Source organism: Lotus japonicus, chromosome 6 (genome assembly GCF_012489685.1).
Source record: "Lotus japonicus ecotype B-129 chromosome 6, LjGifu_v1.2".
Lineage (NCBI taxonomy): Eukaryota > Viridiplantae > Streptophyta > Magnoliopsida > Fabales > Fabaceae > Lotus > Lotus japonicus.
The window spans coordinates 61,712,858-61,737,531 of NC_080046.1; the positions used below are offsets into that span (position 1 = coordinate 61,712,858).

Here is a 24,674-nt window from a genome sequence, read left to right on the forward strand (position 1 = left end):
ATTAATTATGGACAGAAGATACAAGTCTTAACTTCTGAGTAAATATATCTTGAATTATGTTCACATTGTGAAACCAAATATGCTAAAGCAGATTGAATGTATTACAAGTTGAATGTCAAGTGATGTCTTTCACTCAACAGAATGTTGTCATTAGTAGCTTCTAAAGCAGATTATCTAACAGCATGTACTAGCAAGTTGTAATTAACAATAACAGTCCTATCTAATTAACATTGATTTCACTTTCCAAAAATAGAATTTGCTTTCAAACACATTTTAGATGTGAGACAGGACACAAGCAAGGAATTACCTTAAATAGATGCGTTTGACTATATTCTCTTCATTTGTATATTTTTCAGACAACACAAATAACACATATAGTTGAAATCAGAGTTGCTCACTGGGTCCAGAGAGAGAAAGCTGGAGTGAGAAAGAAAGAATTTACACTTCTGAAGAGGGATTTGGGTTTGGCACCCCACCCTTTAGGCTACGCGCCCCAGCATTTTTTTTTTATTCCAAAACTACCCATCGGTAAATGATTTGCCGATGTCAAAATACCAATCGGTAAATCATTTACCGTTATTGTTCCTCAGTATGAACACCTTCATCCCATTACCCAGAACACGAAGAACAATATCGGTTAATAATTAACCGATTCTAATATTGTATCGGTATATCATTTACCGATTTGTAATCTGGAAGTTTGATCACCTTTTCACCATTACTCCTCCCTCCACCAACCCCTCCACCATTACTCCTCCCTCCAACAACCCCCCACCAGCCCCCCATAACTCGCCCAAACTACCTTATTCTCCATTACTCCACTCCTCCCTCACATTTCACCTTCCCACCACCACCACCATCTCCACATTTCCACCACCACCACCACCAACACCACCACCACCAAGGGAAAGCTTTTAACTTCTGGTAAGTGTTGTTAGCTTTGGTACTTTATTTATAGTTAGTTTAAGTAGTTAGTTGTTAGTTTAAGTAGTTAGTTTAGTTAGTTAAGTTGGTAATTTAGGCTGCTGAATCGTGAACTGAATCGGTAAATGATTTACCGTTATAGTACCGGAATTTGATTTACCGTTATGGGGTCGGAATTTGATTTACCGTTATATGGTCGGTTATTGATTTACCGTTTTTGTTCCAGGGATGACAGAGTCATTTTTCTTTGGTGAATCACAATTGATACATGCTGCTGGATTGGAAAATGATAATCCAGAGGAGCAACCATCACTAGCTGAACCTCCGATTATATCTATAGATGTCTCTCATTTGTATCATACTGATCAGGTACTCATTGCACAAATTTTTGCATGCTTTGTTTGCTTTGTTTATGCCTTGTTTTATGCCTTATGCGCAAGAAGCGACAGATCCTCAGGCCCCCCGGGAAACGGTGCCACCCTCTGGATGAGGTCGTCATCCGCGCCGCCCTCTGCCACCACATCTGGCACAGCATCAGCAGCATCAATCTCCTCCTGGAGAATAAGAGGCTCCTCCTCCTCACCACTGGCCTCAGAAGCAGTCTCAGAAGCAGACTCCTCGCCACTGGGCTCCGAAGAAGACTGCTCGCCAGATGTCTCCTCAAGAGGTAACTCAACCATCGGAGAGACCGGAGTAGGATGAGGCTGAGGCTCAGCCGGAGTACCTGACGGAGCTGTAGTAGATGGACCACCTGACGGAGGTGTAGCAGACGGACACGGAGACGGAGCCCCGGCCGGAGTAGCAGACGGAGACGGAGACGGGGCCGAAGCCTCAACCGCCTGACTAGCTGCTCGATGGTCGCCGCGACGCGTAGAAGCATGCAAGCGCTCGTGGCGATCCTCTGCATCATCGACTGTAGAAGATCGAGACCTCTTCCTCCCGCCCTTCATTCTCCTATGAAAAGCAAACAAATTTAACATCAAATTACAACTTGAACAACTTTAACAGTTACAACTTGTACAAACATCTCTCATATAGCAACAAACATCTCTCATATAGAAACAAACATCTCTCATATAGCATCAACACCCTTTCTAATTTGTCAATCTAGATAACTAAAATGCAACATTAAGGAAGTTCCCTAGTTCTAATAAGCCGATACCATCAACACCCTTTCCCAGTGTCATGACACTAAAATATTTGAAAATTTGTACAAAATATTCAGCCCAATAGATGGAGGAAAACTAAAAAAAACTGGCTTAAAAAAACTGCCTTAAACTGCCTTAAACTGGTTTAGAATCGGGAAATGTTTTCCCATTACAGAATCGGAAAAACATTTTCCATTACAGAATCGGAAAATGTTTTTCCGATTTTACAGTAACCCAGAAACCAGAACTGGAAACGACCCACTCGTGCCCATGACCGTTTCATGCCATTTCAGTCAATAAAACCTACCTCTAATCAATAATCAACTACCCTAGTGTTCAACATTCACCTAATAATCCATCAACTACCTCTAATCATCAATCAATGTGAGAGAATCAATAAAAATGGAACTTACCTTTTGAATGTAATGGAATGGGAGTTCCGGAGCTTTGAGGAAGCTTTGATGATGATGGGACCGAACGCAAGTTTGGGAGAGATTTGAAGAGGGAGTGATTTGGGGAGGGAAATGGGTTTTGAAAATTATGTTTCAAAACCTATCTGATGCTGTTATATCAATACGAATCGGTAAATGATAAACCGATACGTATCGGAAAATCATTTACCGATATTAATCCTGAGGGTTTCCGGTAATTTCCCCACTTTAAGTGGGGCGGGAAGCCTAAGGGCTGGGGTGTTAAACCCAATTCCCTTCTGAAGATGCTCAACTCACTGATTGCTAATAACTATTTACAACAGTGAAATGAAGCAATCAATCCAGACCAGACCCATATAACTCCTAAAAGCTCATTGAATATACTACAAAAATGAGTGCTTGGCTAGGATTGCTCTTTCCAATTAAGAAGCATAGAGATACACATCCTCATTATATAGAACTTCGCCCTTTGTTGCCTCACGAATCTTCTCCACTTGGCAAATCTTCCACCATTGTTTCCCATCTCTAAGTACTGCATGAACAATTGAACATGCTGCTCCAACTCACTACCCAAAACACACAATTTATTGAAGAAAAAATCTGATCTGGCAGCAGGAGACAACACGCTTATTCGATTCACGTTCGGAATTCCAATTTGCAATGCTTCATCCAATGCCAAGGCTCCACTTGTATATGAATTGGACGTCATGCACGTGCTCTCATTCCAAATTCAGCTGAATTGAATTAGTTGCTAGTTAAATCATGTCGGGCAAAAGTGTGATTAGTAAGTATAAAATCTCCACCCTTATCTTAAACAGTGGCTAATCTCACATCATTGAATTCAGATACTCTACTGTAGTAAAATGATAAATGTATAAATTTTTTGACTAATTTAACATTTTATGAATGATATAAACCACTTAATATAAGAATTAAGGATCACGAATTTACAGCAGAGAGCTGTAGAGAATATGACTGTAAAAGATCAAAGTGTGGGCTCTCGCCTATCCTATCATTAATCCCATCAAACCTTAGGGGCCTCTTGAGCTTCAACAGTTGAAATGAGAGACATGGGTGGGAGCTTGTCTTTTTCCTTAGTTTGAGGATGATTCCAACACACTAAACCAGAACTTCACGTGAGATCGTACATCATTCAACCTTTAGCATGTGATTATGAGCATGTCAAATAATGTCTCACTCTTGTTGAAAAGATTGGCTCCCTTACCTTATCATAAAGGAAAAGTATCAAAGATAAGATTTTTTGTGGGACTGTGAGGTTGATCAACTCTGAATCCAGCTATAATGGGTCCTGGTTGAATAGGCATGGTGAAATTTAAGCCACAGAGGGAATGGCCTAGCTACAATGCTACACCAATGAAGGTAACACACTTAGAAGAATAAATATCAACCTTGGGGGACATGTTCTTTCAAAAGTTGGAATTTTGTGCTGTGTTTGAATGATTTGAAATGATAGAAATGAAAGCTCCGAGCTGGTGGCAAGTCTTGCTTTGGCTTTCATCGGTTGCCTTATTGTTCAAAGCAATAATGAGTGAATTAGTCATATATAGGATCTGTGTGGTTCAGGATGTGACAAACTAAAACTACACATAAGCAGTGTGTCATTAGCATCATGAAAATTAGTTTTGATCATTGGTCAGGAAAAGACAGTGGAAGGGTATCAGAGAAAGAGAGAGGAAGATACGTTGGTCTATATCTAGCTGATAGTTACTCTCAGGGGTCCCTCTGAATGTGGAATATGTAAAAAGGGTTTGATTATCCTTTTGCATCAGGGCAAACATCTTACACAACACACTTTAAGATAAATAATATGAAACTCTTTTTTTACAGGAAGTGAATAAATTCTTCTTATAAATTGAGATGAAAGTCGTGTTATACTAAACTGAATTGATTTACTTAAGTGTAATCGAGTCCTATTATTAATAGCATGTTGGGATCAACTAATTTTTTCTCAGAATTTATTCTCACTTAAAAGTTACTCAAAGAAGTTTGCTATCATAATTGATTTTAACATGAAGATCAATCATAAAGAATTTCCAAATATGCTATACATTGCTTTGGTTAGGGTTAATAACAAAGCTACATCACTGCCATGAGTCTGACAGATCTAGGGAGTGTTTTTTCACAGATTGGCAGAGGAATTAAATATGTCTATGTATTGTAGTGTGCTCTATCACCTGGATATGTTGATAGGTAGTAGATCGGATATGAGGCTCCACAATCACCACAAGAGGAAGCAATTGTGGCTGGTCAGAAAAAGAAAATTGATATGTCGGTCATTATATTGATATCTTCAAGTTTTCTACCTTGTAATTCATGTGACTAAAGACAGGGTTCTCTTGTTCTCTATGGCATTCACGTCCTGTGCAGACTAATCAAAAAAAAAAAATGTATCCATAAAATTCAAATCTTATTTAAAGAGAATCAATGATATACATATAAATCAACCACTCGTTAGTAAGGGGAGTGAGTTAGATGTCCACACTTTCTACCAATAAATTTTCTTTATACACATCACCTATTTAAACTATATATTTAAAAAACTCAGTTATCTACTGTCGAGCTGTTGCTAATCCTGTTTAAGAGAGAAAGTTATAATATTATCTTTCCCCAACTGATTTCATATGAGGACCCACAACATAAGATTTTTTTTTTAAAATAAACCATAAGATAACTAGATAAGAATCAAAGTGATTTCTTAAACGACCAAAACAAGTTTCAAACGACACATATCGAAGCCATGTTTGTTCCTCTAAACTAAACACAAACGTGTTGAAATTCCAGTGTGAGTGACGCGAGAGAGAGTATCAGAATCAATCAACCATGTCGTGTTGTTTATCTTGCTGCGCATCTCTAACCTGTGGTCTCTGCTCCTCCGTGGCATCTGGTATCTCCCAAAAATCTGCCAGGATCGGTTACTGTTTTCTCTTCGGCGCTTCCCTCGTCGTTTCTTGGATTTTCAGAGAAATTGGAGCACCCCTTTTGGAGAAAATACCATGTAACTTATATTCATTCACTAAAGATTTCAGCTTTCATTCTAATTTTTCATTAACCTTCATGAATCATGATCGATCAAATATGATAATTAGGGTTCTGGTTTTTCAGAAATGAACTACATTTAGCTGAGCTTCATTTTTCACTTGTCTAGATTTATAATTCAAGTAATTAGAGAAAAAAGATTGGAATTTTGGTTAAATGGAAACACTTAGAAAGAAATGGATTATTTAGTATTTTCACTAATTTGATTGAGTTTTGGACAAACTTTTTTTTTATTACTATAAGCTGTTTTGAACCCTCTTAAAGAAGGTAATCCAAACACACACTGCTTAATCTTTCTGTTTGAATGCAAAATATTGATGTATTAGTTTCAGGATACTTTCATGTTCTGGTGCTGGGCTTACCTAAAAAAAAAAAATGTTCTGGTGCTGGAACTTGTGTCAGTAAAGCTCATTGAATTAATATTTTTATTGTAAATGGTTTTTTTCTGTGCTGGGATTTGAACATTTCCCTCTTATATGTGGTATATAAATTCAAACTTACAGGGATAGATTCATCTGATACTCACACAAAGGAATGGTATCAAGTGCAAGCAGTTCTTCGTGTGAGTTTGGGGAATTTCTTGTTCTTTGGCATTTTAGCTCTTATAATGATTGGTGTGAAGGACCAGAATGATAGGCGTGATTCATGGCACCATGGTGGATGGACTGTAAAACTGGTGATCTGGCTTTTGCTGCTTGTCCTCTCGTTCTTTCTTCCTGATGTCATAATACTAGTATATGGTATGTTTTGTAATCCTTAATTTGTTGCTTTTGATTCTTTGTGGCATTGATGGTTGGCATGTGCGTATTTATAAATGTTTTGCAGGATTCATATCAAAATTTGGGGCTGGATTGTTTTTATTGGTTCAGGTGATAATTTTACTTGACTGCACGCACGCTTGGAATGATGCATGGGTTGAGAAAGATGAACAGAAATGGTATGTTGAATTTTCTTTTATACTCCTATAATTTTTTTTTTTCCTGTGGTTCTCTATTTGCCATTGTGATCCTAAATTTTTTGCATGTTTAGGTATGTTGCTTTACTTGCTGTATCTGTCGGATGCTACATTGGAGCATATGCATTGTCGGGAATTCTTTTTATTTGGTTCAACCCTGCTGGATATGATTGTAGCATCAATGTCTTCTTCCTCGTCATGACTATGATTCTTGGTTTTCTACTTGCAATTATTGCTTTACATCCTCGGGTAATGAATAGAAATGTTTTTAAGCAATTGAAGCTATTGCCTTTTGTGCTTTTGTACGATATGAATTGCATGATGATGTGAGAACTGAGAACATCTGAAGTTTATGGAGTTTCTAATAACTGTTGAGTTGAGATGCCTCACACTAACTAGAGATATGGCCAAAGTAATTCTTATAAAGGGTAGAGCAACCCTCACCCCTAAGCTAGCTTTTGGGGTAGAGATAGACCTAACCCAAATTCTAAAAATAACATATTCTTTTTGTATGTTTAATAAGGTTAGGCAAGATGTAATGTAACCACTTTCACTGTCTCATTTATTTTATTTATTATTGAAAAATTGAATAATAATTGTAATGCAAAAACAGGTGAATGGAAGCTTGTTGCCTGCAGCTGTGATTTCCCTTTACTGTGCTTACTTGTGTTACACTGGTCTTTCTAGTGAGCCTCGAAACTATGAGTGCAATGGTCTAAACAAGTCTAAAGCAGTCACCACAAGTACGCTTGTTCTTGGCATGGTAACAACGGTGCTATCGGTGTTGTATTCTGCTCTTCGTGCAGGGTCTTCGACCACATTCTTATCACCACCTTCTTCACCGAGATCAGGTAATAAAAGAATGAATCTTTATGATTTGTGATCTTAGGATATGTGTATTGGTATTTTAGATTAATTTCTTCTACTCCTCTTTTAGACACCGTACTGGACTGGAAAAGCTGGGAATCAGTCCTTCGCTGGTCCAATCTGTCAAGAATAATTGGCTTGATGCCTTCTCTGATTCTATTCTCTTCTATATATAATACAATTACATTTACAAGCAATAATGACTAATTAACCCTAATTCCTAATTTGCACAACCTAAATTAGGAAGTCTAATTCTGTACATTCAAATAGGAATATTCTTGATTCTATTTCCTAATTTCTCAAACATAAAATAGGAAACAATCATTAATTGCAGATATCCTCATTGACATCCCCCCTCAAATTGATGCGGTTTGTCAAGAAGCATCAATTTGCTAAGAAGAAACTGGTGACGGGCACGAGGAACCGCTTTAGTGAAGATATCTGCAAGCTGAAGCTGCGAGGAGACATGAGGAAGAGAGATAACATGATCATCAAGAGCCTCACGAATGGAGTGACAATCCACTTCAATATGCTTAGTGCGCTCATGAAAAACTGGATTAGTAGCAATCTGAATAGCGCTTGTGTTGTCAGCATGGAGAGGCGTAGCATTGATTTGAGGGAATCCGAGTTCAGCCAATAAACCACGAAGCCAAGTTATTTCAGAGCAAGCAGTGGACATAGCTCGATATTCAGACTCAGTGGATGACTTGGAAACGCGGGCTTGCTTTTTGCTCTTCCAAGAAATTAAGGCCGGACCAAGGAACATGCACCAACCGGACACCGACCTTCGTGTATCAGCACAACCTGCCCAATCAGCATCACTATAGGCAAGCAAAGTAAGAGATGTACTGGCCGGAAAAAATAATCCTCGATAAGACGTTCCTTTCAAATAGCGAATGATGCGACGAACAGCAGCCAAGTGAAGATGACGAGGAGTGTGCATGAATTGACTAACTTGTTGTACGGCAAAGGAAATATCTGGACGTGTAATAGTCAAATAGTTAAGACTTCCCACCAATTGACGATACAATAAAGGATCAGGCAAAAGATCACCCTCATCACGATGATATTTGACATTAACTTCAAGAGGAGTATCCACAGGGACAGCAGATTGAAGACCAGCCAAAGAAACTAAGTCCTCAGTATACTTGTGCTGATTGAGAAAAATACCTTTGGAGTCAGAATGAACCTCAAGCCCCAAGAAATAGTGAAGATACCCAAGATCCTTCATGTGAAAGGAAGCTTGAAGCTGCTGTTTAAGTAGTTGTATGGACGCTTGATCAGAGCCAGTAATGATCATGTCATCAACATAAATGAGAAGAAGAACAATACCAGCGGACGTGTGATGAATGAATAAGGAGGAATCATATTGGCTCTGAGAAAAAGAGAATCCAAGAAGGGTAGACCGAAATTTCTCAAACCATGCCCGAGGAGCCTGCCGCAAGCCATATAAAGAACGCTTGAGTTTGCACACGCCTTCAGAGGAAGAAAACAAGCCTGGAGGAGGTTTCATAAAAATATCTTCTGCTAAATCACCATGAAGAAATGCATTCTTCACATCCATTTGATATAGGGACCAACCTTTAGAGGCAGCAATAGAAAGGATTGTGCGGACAGTGGTCATCTTTGCCACAGGTGCAAAGGTCTCATCATAATCCACCCCGTATTCTTGTTTGTTACCCAAAGCAACCAACCGGGCCTTATAACGATTGAGAGAACCATCAGAATTTAACTTCACAGAGTACACCCATTTGCAACCAATAGGTTTAACACCAAGAGGGCAAGGGACTATGTCCCAAGTGAAATTCTCCTGAAGTGCTTGTAGCTCATCTTGCATGGCCTTTACCCAACGCATGTCCTTAACAGCCTGCGAATAACATGTGGGAATAGGTATACTAGATAAAGTAGCAGTAAGAGAAGTAGGCTCCCATCCATACCTATCAGGTGTTCGATGCAGGCGAGTGGATCGACGCAGGGTAACTGGTGCTGATTCAGGCGGAGGATCAGCATCGGGAGCCTACAAAAATCAGTTTTCTGAAAACTATTGAAATAAAACCAGAAGATGGTTCATAGGGTTAAATTGGTCCTCTTTTGTTCTTAAAAGTTGAAAGTAAATAAATAGAATAATTTTTTTAGTTTTCCTACATTGATTATGCCTTTCCAATTTATAACTAAAACTCGGTCATTCTCCTTCTAATTAGTCCAACGTGTGATAAATTGGACCCTGTAATGCAATAGGAGCTGGGCTTTTTTATAATGATAAGCATCCCATTATTCAATTGGGATTAGTATAGGATGATAATTTTTACCTTTCTCCTTTTACTTATTCAATGTGGAATTAGTATAGATTAAAAATTAATTGTAGCATCAGTACAATAATTTTTGTTCATACTTGTGCATGTGATAAAAGGTGAAAAGTGGAACTAAGAACAGAAAACAGATTAGCCAACCAAACAGGCTTTTGTGCTTCTCACTTGAAGCACCTGCCAGTGTTGTTTTACAAGAATGGATTCTCCAAATTTAGTCCTGCATATTTTAAATAGTTCACATCTCATATTAAGATATGAAAGTGTTTTGAATATGTTCATTCAACAGGGAGCAAACCTCTTCTTGAAGAAGTAGAAGAAGGAAAGACAAAAAAGGAGGAGAAGGAAGCAAAGCCAGTTAGTTATTCCTATTCATTTTTCCACCTGATATTTGCCCTGGCTAGCATGTATTCTGCTATGCTTCTTTCTGGATGGACCAGCACATCTGATAGCTCAGATCTGATAGATGTTGGTTGGACTTCAGTGTGGGTTCGGATCGGCACCGAGTGGGTCACTGCTGGATTGTATGCCTGGACTCTTCTGGCTCCTGTGTTTCTTCCTGATCGTGAATTTGCCTAGTTCCTCTTGTCTATAAATTACTATTTATATAGCAATCTTGTTAGGTGTTTGGTATTGTTATTGTAAGTAATCACCCTTGATGCCTACATATAGAATGTTGTGTGTTCCACTGCTTAATGTTTTTGTGTAGATTCACTCTTCATGTAATATGTAAAACATTTTCCATCTACTATAGTGAATAACTCAAATTTGCTTTGAGTTTAGGAACTGCTATTATAGTACATAATGAAAAGTCAGGATATCACTGCAGTTATTTTTCATTGATTTTATTGAGATGAATTTCTTTGTGCAATTGTACTTGCTGTTGAATCTAAATCCGTGTACATGAAGTTCAGTTTTAGGGCATGTCTGAAAATCCTTTTAAAGTTGATTTTTAAGCTAAAATTTATTCTAGTGGAGAGAAGTTTCAGCTTTCTGAGTGTTAAAATTGATTTTGTAGTTTCTGAGTGTTAAAAGTGATTTTGAGGAAAAATAAGCTGATTTAAAGATACTATTTGATTTTGTTTGAGCTTACTTTTGGACTTTTTGACTATTCCATTTCACAATGAAGTGGAGCATATGCTTCATTGCAGATTTCGTGGATTTAAATTAAAGTTCACTGACAAGAATAAAGTTCATTATGTTTCATGTTAAGGCAAACCCGTGTTTCATTTGATTTCCTGGCCGACAGTTCTGTGGATCCCAACTTCAAAATGACGGCACTCACACTACCTTCCAAGTTCCAGCTGCTTAAGTCATGCCCACGGTCTGAACTCTTTAGTGGTTTCTTCCTGTCCTTACACATCATTCATTATGGAGGAGATTAAGTGGAAAACCTTATAGAATCCTCTTTCCTTTTAATTTAAGAAATTCAAAAATAAAAATAAGGATGCGAACATGTATTTTTCTTTTTTACGATAACACTCAAATGCATTAATTAGAAGAATCAGATAACAAGAGAAGAACAAGTCTCTTCGACACGTTCTTAACTCAAATATGGTCAGAATACATAAAACATGACTCAAGGTCAGCGGTCACATTGTCGTCCTGCCCAGCAAACGACAACCGAAAAGAAGGAAACATGAAAGGCAAAGCAAAAAATTCCTGAACAAGGGAGTCAAAATAAGAAACAACAACATTCTTCTTCTGCCAAAGCTCTAAAAGGTTAAAGCAGCCCGTGTGCAAGAATGTCAATATGTATGAATCTTATAACAAACTGAAAAATTATAAAAATGGTCGGTTGAAAGTCAAACTTTATTACATGTGTTTATGATCAAGTCATAGTTGCGAAAAGCCTTAAAGAACTGAGTAGTTAAGAACGTATTTTAAACAATTTTATCTCAACAATAGCCGATTGAAAACAAATATTTATCTTGAATTGTTTGCATTGCATCTCAAAATAATTGTTTCACTCAAAATGCTCCATGACATAAACTTGTCAAACTTGATATTGCATTGAATTACATGTCAAGTTGAGGACTCCTACTCTAGTTGACCAAAATGGCCACAAGGCCTGATATCATCTTGGACAATCAAGAGACCTCACAATCAAGTGAAAGTCATGATGTCGACCAGCTCCTACTCATTTGATATATCGTTGCTCTTCTAAAAATTTGAGTTTTTCTCTCTTTACTCATACGTTGACTTATTATCTTCTTCGTGGTTCCTAAACCGCTCCACTGTATAAAAGATTCACTCAGAAACGTGCACCACCACTGAAATTTGAGAGAATCCTTCACCTTGGATTTACAAAGAACATGTAATGTTATTGAAGATGGAGGATCGATGGATATTTTTTAGTACAAGAGGATAAAAAAAATGAAAAACACAAACATAAAACACCAGAGATGGGGACCTTGATTGTGAAATAAAATAACATTTTGCTATAAAAATAGTTCTCAGAGAAAATAGTAAATAGCTTTAAATACAATCAATGAAGGTGATGTTATGTATTCTTGTCCGCTATTGTAGAAAAGTGCAAACTGACGTACATACTCCTACTTAATAAATGTGTTGCTGATTTAAGCACAATATGTAAATGAATGAAAGTAAAAAATAATTTCATGTAACAAAAAAAATTCACACGATTGATTCTCATTCTCAACTCATACGTCTTTAGCTCCTACCACATGACACATGAGTTATCCTTCGGAGACATTGTGATGAATATTTTAAGGGAAAAAATCACATTTTACTTTAAAAAAATTGGTATATTAGATGATCCAAAATTGGAAGTGAGACATTATTTGATTATTGATTGAGAATTAGCATAACTTAGTAAGTAAATTTGATTAGTTTTGTTTAATTAATGGGGAAGAAGGTGAAGAAAGAAAGAAAACACCTTTGTTTAACATGAACATGCAGGAAGGGGTTGTATTGACCACAGCAATGCCCTCTTCTTCATCTTCATCTTCTTCTCCATCTCCATCTCCATCTTCATCTTCATCTTCTTCCTGTTGGAATCACAATCACAATAATCACCATCCCCCAAAACCCAAATCATCCTCCTCCTCATCTTCCTGGACCCACCATTGCAACAATCTCTGCAACTGCAAGCACGCCCCCTCCGCCACCTTAGACCTTCTCATCCTCCTCCTTGTCCTCTTCTCCGGCGCTTTCCTCCTCTCCTCCTATTTCTCCTACATCTTCAACTCCCTCTCGCTTCTCATCCCTTCTCTCCCTTCCCTCCTCCCTTACCTCATCTCCTTCTTCCTCTTCTTCGCCGCCTCCCTCGCCTTCTGCTGCGGCCCCCGATCCCGCCGCTGTGAGCGGCGGGGTTGCAAGGGGCTCAAGAAGGCTACCGAGTTCGATTTGCAGATTGAGAGGTTTGGCCCATCTGGGTCGTCGTCGTCGTCGTCGTCGGCGTCTGGGTTGGGTGAATTTGATAAGCTTCCATGGAAAGGTGGGAGTGAAGGGAACCCTGATTACGAGTGCCTGAGAATTGAGCTCAGAAAAATGGCTCCACCTAATGGCCGTGCCCTCTTGCTTTTCCGGGCTCCTTGTGGCTGCCCAGTTGCTAAGCTTGAAGCTCTTGGCCCCAAGAAGCCTAAGCGCCATAAGAGGTCTTTCTCTTTCACTCTCTATCTCATGCTTTTGGAGTTTGATTTTCATGTTTGTTTTGTGGGTTTTCAATTAGGAAATCTTAATTGGGTGAAATGGTGAATGATCTTTTAAGCATCTCATATAAAAAGTCAAATCTCAGGAAAATGTTGTGTTGCAGTTCTGGAACATGTTCTGTGTGGTTTAAGTTTGGATCAGTAGAATTTCAGGGTTGATGTGTTTATGTGTAGATTCAGCTATCATAGATTTGTTATATTGTTTTGATTTAAGAAAATTACTGAATGAATGAAGGTTTCCTGATCTGTCCATTGGGCTGATCTAGCACGGCGCTAGTATGGGGTAGTGTTTTGGTTTGTGGATTGTCATTCTCTAGCAGCTGTTCCCTCTTTACTTGTTGGGGTATTGTTTTGGTGAATCCAGCTCATGTTTTCCACTACTGGTAGGCTAGGTTGTAGTTAGCTTTGCTGTTAATGTGATGCTTTCACAACCATTATTGAGCAATTACTTTTTTCTTGTAACGTTATCTCGTGGTTGGTTGTAAATTGTATTCTCAAAGTTATTCCTTCATCCAACTTTATTTAAATAATTTTGGCAAAGATAAGCTATTGGTTTGCATTATAAACTCTTCATTTGTTAGAATTTAGAATACCTGTGATTTTCTTATACTGAGAAAATTTGATGTGTCCAGAATATATTCTATTGTTATACATGGCCAATAAAAGCTTCCTTTCATTCACGAGTAGAATATGTGATTTCCTATCATCTAATGTTTCAATGGTTATGCCTTTAGGGGTTTATTCAGGTTTCTTTCCCTTATACATACAATGCTCCAGGATACATTTATAGGAAGTATCTTTAGTTTTTAATTTTCATTTTTAAACTTCACTCTTTGATACTATTAGAGTATAAAGCAATTATGCTTTGCTATATACATTGTAACTGTTAGTTACAAGCTGGTTAAGTTTGTTAGTCAGTTGAGTTTGTTATGAGTCAGTTACGGTTAGTTACTAACTATGGTTAGCCTAACTGTTAACTATAGTTAGTTTAGGTAGCTTGCTATGCAAGTCTCTCTCACAGTATAAATACTGAGATAAACTCTTGTAATCTTCACCTTTCAATGAATAATATTTTCAGTTCAATTCTCAGATTCAGTTTAGGTTTTCAACATGGTATCAAGAGCTCGGTTAGGTCCTTGATTTCTTTCTTCTTCTAGGTCCTTGATTTCTTCCTTTCTCTTTCGCCATGGCTGAAATTCCAGAGAATTCAGCCAATTCTGGAGCACAGAACAGTGTTTCCAATGCAAATTCAGCAAATCCAGGAGCACAGAACAGTGTTTCCAATAGCTTAGCACACAAAATCTCGATCAAGCTTGATGATACAAATTTTCGTTCCTGGCGCCAAATCGTTGAAGGCGTTGTTCGTTCTCATCGATTGCAGCGTTTTCTATCGGATCCAGAGATTCCTCCTCGTTTTCTCTCAGAAGAAGATCGTGTGAGTGCGACTGAGAATCCTGCTTACACTGATTGGATTCAGCAAGATTCAGCGTTGTTTATTTGGCTTCTCTCGTCGCTCTCTGACTCTGTTCTTCCTACTGTGGTCAATTGCACGCAGTCCTGGGAAGTTTGGGCGCAAATCCTCGAGTTCTTCCATGCGCATTCTTATGCGCAGTCGACGCAGCTTCGTACTGAGTTACGAACCATCAACAAAGGCTCGAAGACTGTCAGTGAATATCTCAAGCGCATCAAGACCATTGTCAATGCTTTGGTTTCGATTGGCGACCCTGTCAGTCATCGCGAGCATCTGGAGTCCATTTTCGATGGTCTTCCTGAGGAATTTTCCTCCGTCATGACTGTTGTTTACAATCGCGATGTTCCCTGCTCCGTTTCGCAAGTTGAAGGGATTCTCATCGCTCATGAAGCTCGTCTGGAGCGTGCGCGTTCGCGTCAGCTTGCTGCGACTCCAGCTTCTGCGCTTCTTACTCATGTTATCGCGTCGCCGGCGCCATCGACACCGTCGCCACCGTCATCGACTCCGGTGCAGACATCGTCGTCTCCGTCAGTGCATCTTACAACTGGATCTGGCTCAGGCACTGTGGATTCGTCATCTTCCTCACACGGCAATCGCTATGACGATTCCAAGTTTGAGGATCGCAATCGTCAGAGCTATGACGATCATTCCTATGATGATCGGAATCGTGGTGGCTATGATAACCGTTCTGGTGGTCGCGGTGGTCGCGGAGGCAGAGGACGCGGCGGAGGCCGTAATGTTCAATGTCAGATCTGTAACAAATGGGGACATGATGCTAGTATCTGTTATCATCGAGGAAATGCATCCTCTGGCACTGGTGGAAAGCAATCTACTGCTTCACCATATTCACCTTTTGCTATGTCAGCACAATTTGGTGCTGCTCTGCCTCAGATGATGATGCCTTCTTTCGGTTACCCTCCTTACTTTGGAATGTCTCAATTTCCATCTCAATTTGGGAATGTGCAGCAGTTTTCAGGTCCTGGTTCTATGTTTGGACAGTCATCTGCAATGCCTGGGTTTGGAGTACCTACTCATCAATATTCTGCTGCACAGTTTCATGGACATTCCAGGCCTGCTTTTCCTACTGGAAGACCACCTCAGGCTATGCTTACTGCACTTCCAGCTTCTACCTCAGGGTCATCAACTTCTGGAGCTTCTGATCTGAGCAGTTGGTTTCCAGATTCTGGAGCTACACATCATGTGACCAATGATGCTTCAGTGGTCAATGATAGTGTTTCATTGAATGGTAATGATCATGTTTACATGGGGAATGGCCAAGGTTTGCCAATTCACTCAGTTGGTTCAGCATCATTTTCTTCACCCTATAATGCTAAAACTAATTTTCTGCTTAAACATCTTCTTCTAGTTTCTTCTATAACCAAAAATCTTGTTAGTGTTAGCAAGTTTGCTAGGGACAATGGTGTTTTCTTTGAGTTTCACTCTACTTACTGTGTTGTGAAATGTCAGGACACTTCTGAAGTGCTTCTTCGAGGGACACTTGGACCAGATGGCCTGTACTCCTTTGATAACATGCATGCTTCCAAATTCTTCAAGGGCTCTTCTTCGAGTGTCACTCCAGCTTCATCATTGTCTCCAGCTTCAGCCTTTTCTGTTTGTTTTCCTTCTACTATTTCTAATGTACCTAGCATAAATAACTCAGAATCTACCACTGTTGTGCCTACTACTTATGATCTTTGGCATGGTAGACTAGGTCATCCTCATCATGAGGCTTTACTTTCAGCTTTATCCATTTGTAATATACCAATACCTAATAAAGCAAAATTTTCTGTTTGCACTTCTTGCTGTTTGGCCAAGTCTCATAGGTTACCATCTTCTTCTTCTCTTACAACTTATACTTCTCCTTTGGAGCTTATATTTGCTGATTTGTGGGGTCCTGCGTCAGTAGAATCTTCTAGTGGTTACTCTTACTTTCTAACCTGTGTGGATGCCTTTACCCGTTTTACATGGATTTATCCCTTAAAAAGGAAATCAGAAACTTGTGGTGTCTTTATTCAGTTTCAGAAAATGGTTGAATTGCAGTTTAATCTTAGGATTAAATCTGTACAAACTGATAATGGTACAGAATTCAAACCTCTTTCCACTCATTTTGCTTCTCTAGGTGTTGTTCATAGGCACACTTGTCCTCATACACATCACCAAAATGGGAGTGTAGAGAGGAAACATAGACATATCATTGAAACTGGTTTGTCCTTACTTGCTGCTGCTAATATGCCTTCTCAGTATTGGGATCATGCCTTTCTAACTGCAACTTTTCTCATTAATAGACTTCCTACCTCAGTTCTAGGCAATGTTAGTCCTTATTTTCTTTTATACAAAACTCATCCAGATTATAAGTTTCTTAAAGTCTTTGGAAGTGCATGCTATCCTTTTCTAAGGCCTTACAATCAGTCCAAGTTGTCCCTCAGATCCAAAGAGTGTCTCTTCTTGGGTTATGCTTCCTCACACAACGGGTATAAGTGTCTTGATGCAGAAGGTAGAATCTTTGTTTCCAAGGATGTACTCTTTAATGAGTTCAGGTTTCCTTTCCCTACTATGTTTCCTTCATCACCTGGTCCTGTTTTGCATTCTCATGGCATTTCTTCTATAATTCCACATACTCAGTCACCTTCTCCTATGATACATACTCCACCTCAGATCTTACCTTCTCCTTCTGCCTCTCCTGGCCAAGTCCCTTCCCCTTTGCCAGTTCACTTTACTCTCTATAGGTCCATTGTTGGGGCCTTGCAATATGCCACATTGACCAGACCAGAAATTAGTTTTTCAGTAAACAAGGTGTGTCAGTTTCTCAGTCAGCCTTTAGAGGAGCACTGGAAAGCTGTCAAAAGGATTCTCAGGTATCTCAAAGCTACAAGTCATCATGGTCTACTGATCAAGCCTTGCTCTCTCACAAAGCCAGTGTCCCTTGTTGCTTTTTGTGATGCTGACTGGGGGTCAGATCCTGATGATAGGAGGTCAACTTCTGGCTCTTGTGTATTTTTTGGTCCAAATCTAGTATCTTGGTGCTCTAAGAAACAGACCCTGGTTGCAAGATCTAGTACTGAAGCTGAATACAGGAGTCTGGCCAACACTTCTGCAGAACTTCTATGGGTTCAGTCTCTTCTCCAGGAGCTACACATTCCCTTCCAAACTCCAAAAATTTACTGTGATAACATGGGTGCAGTGGCTCTAACCCATAATCCTGTTTTGCACACTCGGACTAAGCATATGGAATTAGATATTTTCTTTGTTAGAGAGAAGGTTCTCAACAAGTCACTGTTTGTGACTCACATTCCTTCAGTTGATCAGCTAGCAGACATTTTTACAAAGCCTCTTTCTCCTACTCGGTTTGAAGCCTTAAGGGACAAACTCAATGTGTTTGAGAAATTTCTTTCTCAACCACCTTGAGTTTGAGGGGGTCTATTAGAGTATAAAGCAATTATGCTTTGCTATATACATTGTAACTGTTAGTTACAAGCTGGTTAAGTTTGTTAGTCAGTTGAGTTTGTTATGAGTCAGTTACGGTTAGTTACTAACTATGGTTAGCCTAACTGTTAACTATAGTTAGTTTAGGTAGCTTGCTATGCAAGTCTCTCTCACAGTATAAATACTGAGATAAACTCTTGTAATCTTCACCTTTCAATGAATAATATTTTCAGTTCAATTCTCAGATTCAGTTTAGGTTTTCAACAGATACACCTCTTACACAATTAACCAACAAAGTCACGGTAGCTAAAAAAGACACAATACATTGATCTTTTTCAATTGAAAACAATGTGTTTTAGTATTGACTCCTGAACTGCTTCTACTCTTTGCACACACTTGCATAGCACAGAAAAATGGTAAAGGACAACTATGGCTTGCTGGTTTCGTTGTCCTCGCACATGTCTGCTCTCATGCTCTTGCCGTATTTATTATCTGGGCTTCATAGCTGCTCAAACTTTGATTTTATGCACCTTCTGTGAATTTAGGATGTCTATTAGAAATCTATAGCAGAGACAAAATATGGGAGAGTGAGAATGGGGGGTTTTGGTATGAACTGACTATTTTGTCTATCGATTATCTGAACATGTACCCAGAGTATTTATAGAGAAGCAGTTGGCTAACGGAACTCAAGAGTAGTTGCTTGCAACTTCCTATCAGAAATGTAGCTACTCCCTAACTGATACAGATGTCGGAAATCAGCTAAGATTATAGCTACCTATTCACTACTTGACACAATACATACATACTCCAAAATGTCGCTGGCAGTCATCTTCGTGCGCTAATCTTTCGTGTTGAAACTGGAAGTTTCAGTATATTCCTGACTACGTTATGTTTTCAGAACAAGATTATAAGCTTGTAATCTAAAATTTTCATGAAGTTTCAAATCTATTACAGATGTGAAAAATAAATCCTGTAGGATTTTTGAAAGCTAGAATAGCATGCATTGCAAGTGTTACTGAAATTGGCTAGAATAGCATGCATTACTGATTTCAGTTCTGAATCATGATCCAAGTACACTTGTTCTAATTGCAACTTGGTTTGAATGTCTGTTTTTTTGGCTCCTCTCGTTGTTCAGACTGCAATTTCTTTGTCCCTGGTCTGTGGCCCAATCTCGGGTGTCTATTTCGTCTCTGGTTTATGCTTGCCTTTACTAAAGTTGGGTATTAATCTAATTCCAGATATGCATAATAGGATGAGGTTCCTGTTGTTACAGGTGAAGGGAACAAAAGCTGGGTTTTAGTTTGAAAATACACAGAATGAAAGTTTTTTGTGGTGGTATAGATGGGTTGCTTGAGGTAGAAAGGGGCTAGTTCTGAAAAAGTCTATATAAAAAAATCCAATCAACATGCTTTAACAATTGTCCATAATTTTCTCAAAATATATTCTGCCTAATTATAGTTCATTTGAACATACTACAGAAACTAAACCATGATCACGGTAATTGCAAAAACGCTTCAATTATAATTTGGCTCCAAGGTATAAATTATACACCACTTATTGTGTGGTTTGTTTGATCGAGCTCACTTAGTGGGAAAAAGCTTTTGTTGTTCTTATTATTGTTTTTGTTGTTCTTGTTGTTGTATTGTGTGGTTTGCTTTTTCTCTTTAAAACTAGAAATATTGATATTTGTATGGTAATTTAGTTAACCTATTAGTTTATACATTTATTTTCAAGATGTCAGGACCTTATGTTCCTCAGTTTGATCTTACAATTCAATATTTGGTGAACCTTGACCTGTCAGAGGAAAGATTGTAATTATGATGAAAATAATGATATGAGCATGTAGAAGTAGTGGCATACTTGCCTTTTGATTCCCCTGGATTCCATTAAGAAAAGTTACCAGGAGGGTTTCTACTTTAGCATGAATGTTAAAGTCAATAACGTTCTTTATTTGTTATATTATTCACCTTAAGTTTACAGAAAAGTTATTACAGAATAGAAGCTAGCTTAATTTTTGTTTGTTCTTTTGGGATAAAAATTGTCAATATCTAACTTCATATATCCCTAGATTTGCTAATTTAGCTTTTAGCTGATTAAAATTTTGTTGGATAGTGCGTCATTTGGGTACGTAGAATAGTATGGCTTTTGGCTGTGAGCATTTTGCATATGGGTCTTATCTCTGTCATCAAGGTCTTATCACTACTTTGGCTTCCTGTGGGCCTATTCTTGTCGTCGCCTATAATACTTCCCTGGGTTGAAAATATTCTTGTACCTTCAAACATGACCAGCTTTTCTGGAATTATGAGGTGACTGTCTCCCCATGTTGAATGTTTTATTTTATATCTTTTCACTCATTAAAATTAATGGTGTCAACAGATACTGTGAATTTGAGCGTAGGCACTAAACGTAATTTGCTTTAAACAGAAGCATGAATTCTCGAACGTGTTTTCCTTGTTCAACCAGTTTATAACTTCAAATCGGTGTTTATGAATCATTTTTTGTCTGAGACCCTCAGTATCCAGACTTATTTCATGACTAGTTTGAGTAGAGCATGTTAATCCACTTAAGGGGATAAAGTTCTCTTGATGCCTTTTTTTGTTTCCAATTCATAAGGTTCAAGACTTCAAGTATGAAATTTTGCTGAAGATTAAACAAACTCTTTCCTTCTCATACCATTACGCAGTAGTATTAGGTGTTTTATGAATCCATTAATAGCTTGCTCGGTTATGCGGTCGGAAGCCCTATAAGCACTTGTAAGGAGAAGGAACAAAGTGCAGCTTCTGGTTTTATTGTGTTTTGGATTGTGTACTGATAGTCATTCAAACATGCTATAAAGCATATGATAGTTTAACTTTTCATCCTTTTCTGCTTATGTAAATGAGTGTTCTACTGTCACCTACACGTCACCTCAGTCTTTTTTTCAGGGTGTTTGACTGTGAACTATGTTCTGGAACTGTTATATGGTGTTATATTTTTTCTCCTAAACTTTCCTGTCATCCCACAAAATGTTTAGTCCAAAGTTGTGGGCATCGTCTACTTGAAAAAGAATTACATGAGCTCGGGGTGATCTGTTTCAGAAACTATTGTCTATCCATTTATTCAAATTTATTGAATACTTTAAGTTTTGCTGCTTTCACTTTAATAAATTTTCTGTGTGTGTGAATTGTAACTCTAAACCTCTGATTTTAATGCTTTGAGCAGGTCCTTGCCCAATGCTACTCTTAATGGAGGAGGAGATCATCGTTGATTAAACCCGATGTTTTCACTGCTATTGGCATCTCATTATCATTATGACTCTCATGGTTCTCCATTTACTGGAAAACTTTTTATCAGAACCATTTTTATGAGAAAGAAAATAGCAATCTGGTGTTAACAGAGTCCTTCTTTTATCTGCTCTATCTTTGAGTCTCTCTATAAACTTTTGAAGGATCGTACATAAATATTAACTGCAATAAACATGTGATTCATCATTGATCCATTTCATTAGTCGTAGATTTGCTAAAAAATGCCAAGTTCATTGCCTTTTAAATTATTTCTTCTAATTCCTTAGAATATATAAGAATTCTAGATTGAAATTCAAGATAAGTGATTGATGGACGAGTTCATGGTGTGAATAATGTGATAGTACGCGAGTGCCATGCACTACTGCATCTCTCGTGTTGGTTGCTTCTAATTTCTATGAACCTTTTTCCTCTGCAAGAATCTAATTATGTTTCTGTTTACTTATTTCATTTTTTTACAATGTATGCATATTAAACACCAAATAAATAGAAAAAAGTTCATCTAAACTATTTGATATTAGAGAAGTAAATATATACTTATTCTTGATATCAATAAAGTACGTTTCTCACTAAATTTAAGTGTGCAAATACATTTTTATTTGCTAGCTTTAGAGGAATTTTGTCTTTAATAAATAACAAAGATAAATTCTTATTTTTCCCCCATAAAAAACTGTCTTAAAACAATTTCTACATGTAAGGCATAGATAACTATGGGACTAATCGTTGGGTTGAGTGTGGTGGTAGATAAAGTACCATAAATAGCCAAGTTCGTCCCTGAAAGTGTCCACCGCCTTCAACTTCGTCCCTAAACTTCTAAAATGACGCCCGTGGTCCTTGGAAGTGGCAAATCTCCCTCATTGATGGTCCTTCGTTAAAAAAAAGTAACTTCCGTTAACGGAAGTGTGACATGGATTTTCTTTTTTTATAAATCCATAGCTGATGTGGAATGTTAACGTTGTGGATGTTTGGGAAGGGTTCAATTTAGTCCTTCCAGCCCTTTATATGATGATGAACCCTAAAATCTCAAATTCCCCTAATTCGCATAACCCTAACCTTCCAAGCTTCCTTCGTCATTTCCTCTGAATTCTCCTTCCCTCTCTGTCGCAATTGAACACACAATGAGTGGGAGCTCCAAGTCGCGGATTCAACCGAACAATTGCAGGAATTACAGTGCTTCTTCATCCTCTCGTGTGCATGCTGTTGTTCCCCACTGCAAATGTGGTCAAGAGGCTGTGGTTAGGGTCTCGAGGACTGATTTGAACCCAGGAAAAGCTTTCTATAGTTGCTATTTACCTAAGGTTAGTAACTCTTGTTTCCAAAGTTTGTTCTTGAATATGGACCTAGAAGCTTCATTTTGTAACTTTGTTGTGTTTGTTTGCAGGGTCATGTGTCCAATTGTAATTTTTTTCGTTGGGTTGAAGAAGAAGGTGAAGTGGTTTCAAATGGGCAGAACCCTAACAACAATGATGAAGAAGTGAGGCTGTTGAAGGAAATTTTGTTGCAGAATCAGACCTTGTTGCAGGAGGTAGTGATGATGAAGGAGATTATGCAGAAGAAGAATGAGTTTTTGGTTGAAGAGATTAGGATCATGAAGGGAATTATGCTGAAGAACAATGACACTCATATGCAACAAATTCACTTCATGAAATCATGTGTGATATTCATGGGATTTGCTGTGTTGTTTATGGTGTTTTTGAAACTGTTTGTGTAGAATGAGTGAACCTAGGGGAGAGGGGGGGAGGGAAGCAGTTTGTAATCATGTATTGTTTTTCTGTATTAGTCTATTGAACTCTATCAATGAATTTAAATTTCTATCACAGTATACCAATGAATTTTAATTTCTCAGCATACATAAACAACCTGCTTATAACATAAATTTTGCAACATACACAAAGAACCTGCTCAACATACATAAACAACCTACTTATAACAAAATTTTTGCAACATACATAAACAACCTGCTCAACATACATAAACAACTTGTTTATAACATAACAAGACAACTTGTTTATAACATAAACAAAAGGGCTACTAGGCCTTTCATGCAAGATAACTTAACTGGCCACATAACCATAATAAGTAGCTACATAAACAGACAGGATCCCAAGAAATAACAACTTTCCACCATCATACTAATGATGGGGATACCATAGAGCATTATCAAAGTTAAACAACACGTTTGAGACATTATTAAAAAAAGTACAACTTTCCACCATCATACTAAGGATGAGGATATCAAAAAGTAATATATTAATGAAACCTAAGCATCTTCATTAGGGCCTCCATGGAACTGAAGGAGTTGGCATGAATTTCATAGGGCCTCCATTGAGCTGTTGATTAACTGGACCTGGGGGAGGTGAACTCCTCCTACCTTGGAAATTTGGCTGGACTTGGGGAGGAGTTGGGTTTGATTGGTGTGGAGGCCTAAACATTGGAGCTCTAATAGGGGGTGGCCTATACCCTCCTGTGGGAGCTCTTATGGCAGTTGTTGAAGGCCTATGCACAATTCCAGTGGGAGCATTGGGCCAGATAACATATCCAATAGGGGCAGGTCCACGGGCTGGGGCATGAGCTGATGTAGGCCTATGGGGAATTGGAGTGGGTTGGCTTTGTAGAGGTGGAGCTTCATGAGTTGGCTGGCTTATGACTTCAGGATTTGCACCTCTCCCACCTCTTCCATCTCTTCTTCCTGTACCACCTCTTCTTCCTGTACCACCTCTTGTGCCCCTACTTGAACTCCTTCTTGCTCTGCCACCTCTAGCTGCTGGAGTGGGCATTGGATCAGCTGGAGCATTTGAAGTTCCCTACAACAAGAAATTAAATAGAATTAATAATTTCATTATAGTACAAGGAAGAAGTAAAATTGTGAGAATAATTTACCTCAGGTGCTGGATGTCTTGGCTGGGAGACATCAATCTCATTAGGTGCACTTTGAGACAAATCAATTTCAGTTTGCAGCCCTGGCTGTGCATCAACATTTTCAGTTTGCCCACCATTTTCAGTTTGTTCACCATTCTCTGTCTCCTCAGGTGGTGGTGGAACCCAATTCCTGGGCAAACGTGACACACCTTGGCGGTGGCAGCCCCTTGAGTTGTGACCTGTCAAACCACACCTTGTGCATGTAATGTATGGATAAG

General features: G+C 38.5%; 4 protein-coding genes across 5 annotated transcripts; 3 read left to right on the plus strand and 1 right to left on the minus strand.

Annotated features, from left to right (window-relative positions):
• Window positions 1–1,331: 1,331 nt before the first annotated feature.
• LOC130722042 (uncharacterized) lies at window positions 1,332–2,895 on the minus strand. The gene is made up of 2 exons (XM_057572632.1): window positions 2,486–2,895; window positions 1,332–1,878 (listed from the first exon to the last, which is right to left on the minus strand). Exon 2 carries the CDS (start codon window positions 1,872–1,874, stop codon window positions 1,347–1,349), a length of 528 nt encoding a protein of 175 aa, XP_057428615.1. The 5' UTR covers window positions 1,875–1,878; window positions 2,486–2,895; the 3' UTR covers window positions 1,332–1,346.
• Window positions 2,896–5,219: 2,324 nt separating this feature from the next.
• On the plus strand, window positions 5,220–10,527 carry LOC130722609 (uncharacterized). 2 transcript variants are annotated; one of them, XM_057573390.1, is made up of 6 exons: window positions 5,220–5,519; window positions 6,064–6,300; window positions 6,386–6,497; window positions 6,590–6,764; window positions 7,129–7,366; window positions 7,717–9,524. In XM_057573390.1, the coding sequence occupies exons 1-6, from the start codon at window positions 5,345–5,347 to the stop codon at window positions 7,776–7,778; spliced, it is 999 nt and encodes a 332-aa protein (XP_057429373.1). In that variant the 5' UTR covers window positions 5,220–5,344; the 3' UTR covers window positions 7,779–9,524. The 2 variants fall into 2 exon arrangements, with proteins under 2 accessions (XP_057429373.1, XP_057429371.1); XM_057573388.1 differs by lacking the exon at window positions 7,717–9,524 and adding an exon at window positions 9,978–10,527 and having other exon boundaries at window positions 5,221–5,519.
• A 2,008-nt stretch (window positions 10,528–12,535) lies between these two features.
• Window positions 12,536–21,734, plus strand: LOC130722925 (uncharacterized protein At5g19025). The gene is made up of 2 exons (XM_057573813.1): window positions 12,536–13,308; window positions 21,458–21,734. Exons 1-2 carry the CDS (start codon window positions 12,599–12,601, stop codon window positions 21,501–21,503), a joined length of 756 nt encoding a protein of 251 aa, XP_057429796.1. The 5' UTR covers window positions 12,536–12,598; the 3' UTR covers window positions 21,504–21,734.
• Window positions 21,735–21,869: 135 nt separating this feature from the next.
• LOC130722926 (uncharacterized protein At4g04775-like) lies at window positions 21,870–23,327 on the plus strand. The gene is made up of 2 exons (XM_057573814.1): window positions 21,870–22,835; window positions 22,919–23,327. The coding sequence occupies exons 1-2, from the start codon at window positions 22,656–22,658 to the stop codon at window positions 23,246–23,248; spliced, it is 510 nt and encodes a 169-aa protein (XP_057429797.1). The 5' UTR covers window positions 21,870–22,655; the 3' UTR covers window positions 23,249–23,327.
• The last annotated feature ends 1,347 nt before the right edge of the window (window positions 23,328–24,674 follow it).

Coding starts and splice junctions, on each gene's coding strand:
- LOC130722042 (XM_057572632.1), bottom strand. CDS start 1,874: ATGAAGGGCGGGAGGAAGAGGTCTCGATCTTCTACAGTCGATGATGCA.
- LOC130722609 (XM_057573388.1), top strand. CDS start 5,345: ATGTCGTGTTGTTTATCTTGCTGCGCATCTCTAACCTGTGGTCTCTGC. Junction 5,520..6,063: donor CCTTTTGGAGAAAATACCAT/GTAACTTATATT, acceptor TCAAACTTACAG/GGATAGATTCATCTGATACT. Junction 6,301..6,385: donor TGTCATAATACTAGTATATG/GTATGTTTTGTA, acceptor AATGTTTTGCAG/GATTCATATCAAAATTTGGG.
- LOC130722925 (XM_057573813.1), top strand. CDS start 12,599: ATGAACATGCAGGAAGGGGTTGTATTGACCACAGCAATGCCCTCTTCT. Junction 13,309..21,457: donor AAGCCTAAGCGCCATAAGAG/GTCTTTCTCTTT, acceptor TGCTTTGAGCAG/GTCCTTGCCCAATGCTACTC.
- LOC130722926 (XM_057573814.1), top strand. CDS start 22,656: ATGAGTGGGAGCTCCAAGTCGCGGATTCAACCGAACAATTGCAGGAAT. Junction 22,836..22,918: donor ATAGTTGCTATTTACCTAAG/GTTAGTAACTCT, acceptor GTTTGTTTGCAG/GGTCATGTGTCCAATTGTAA.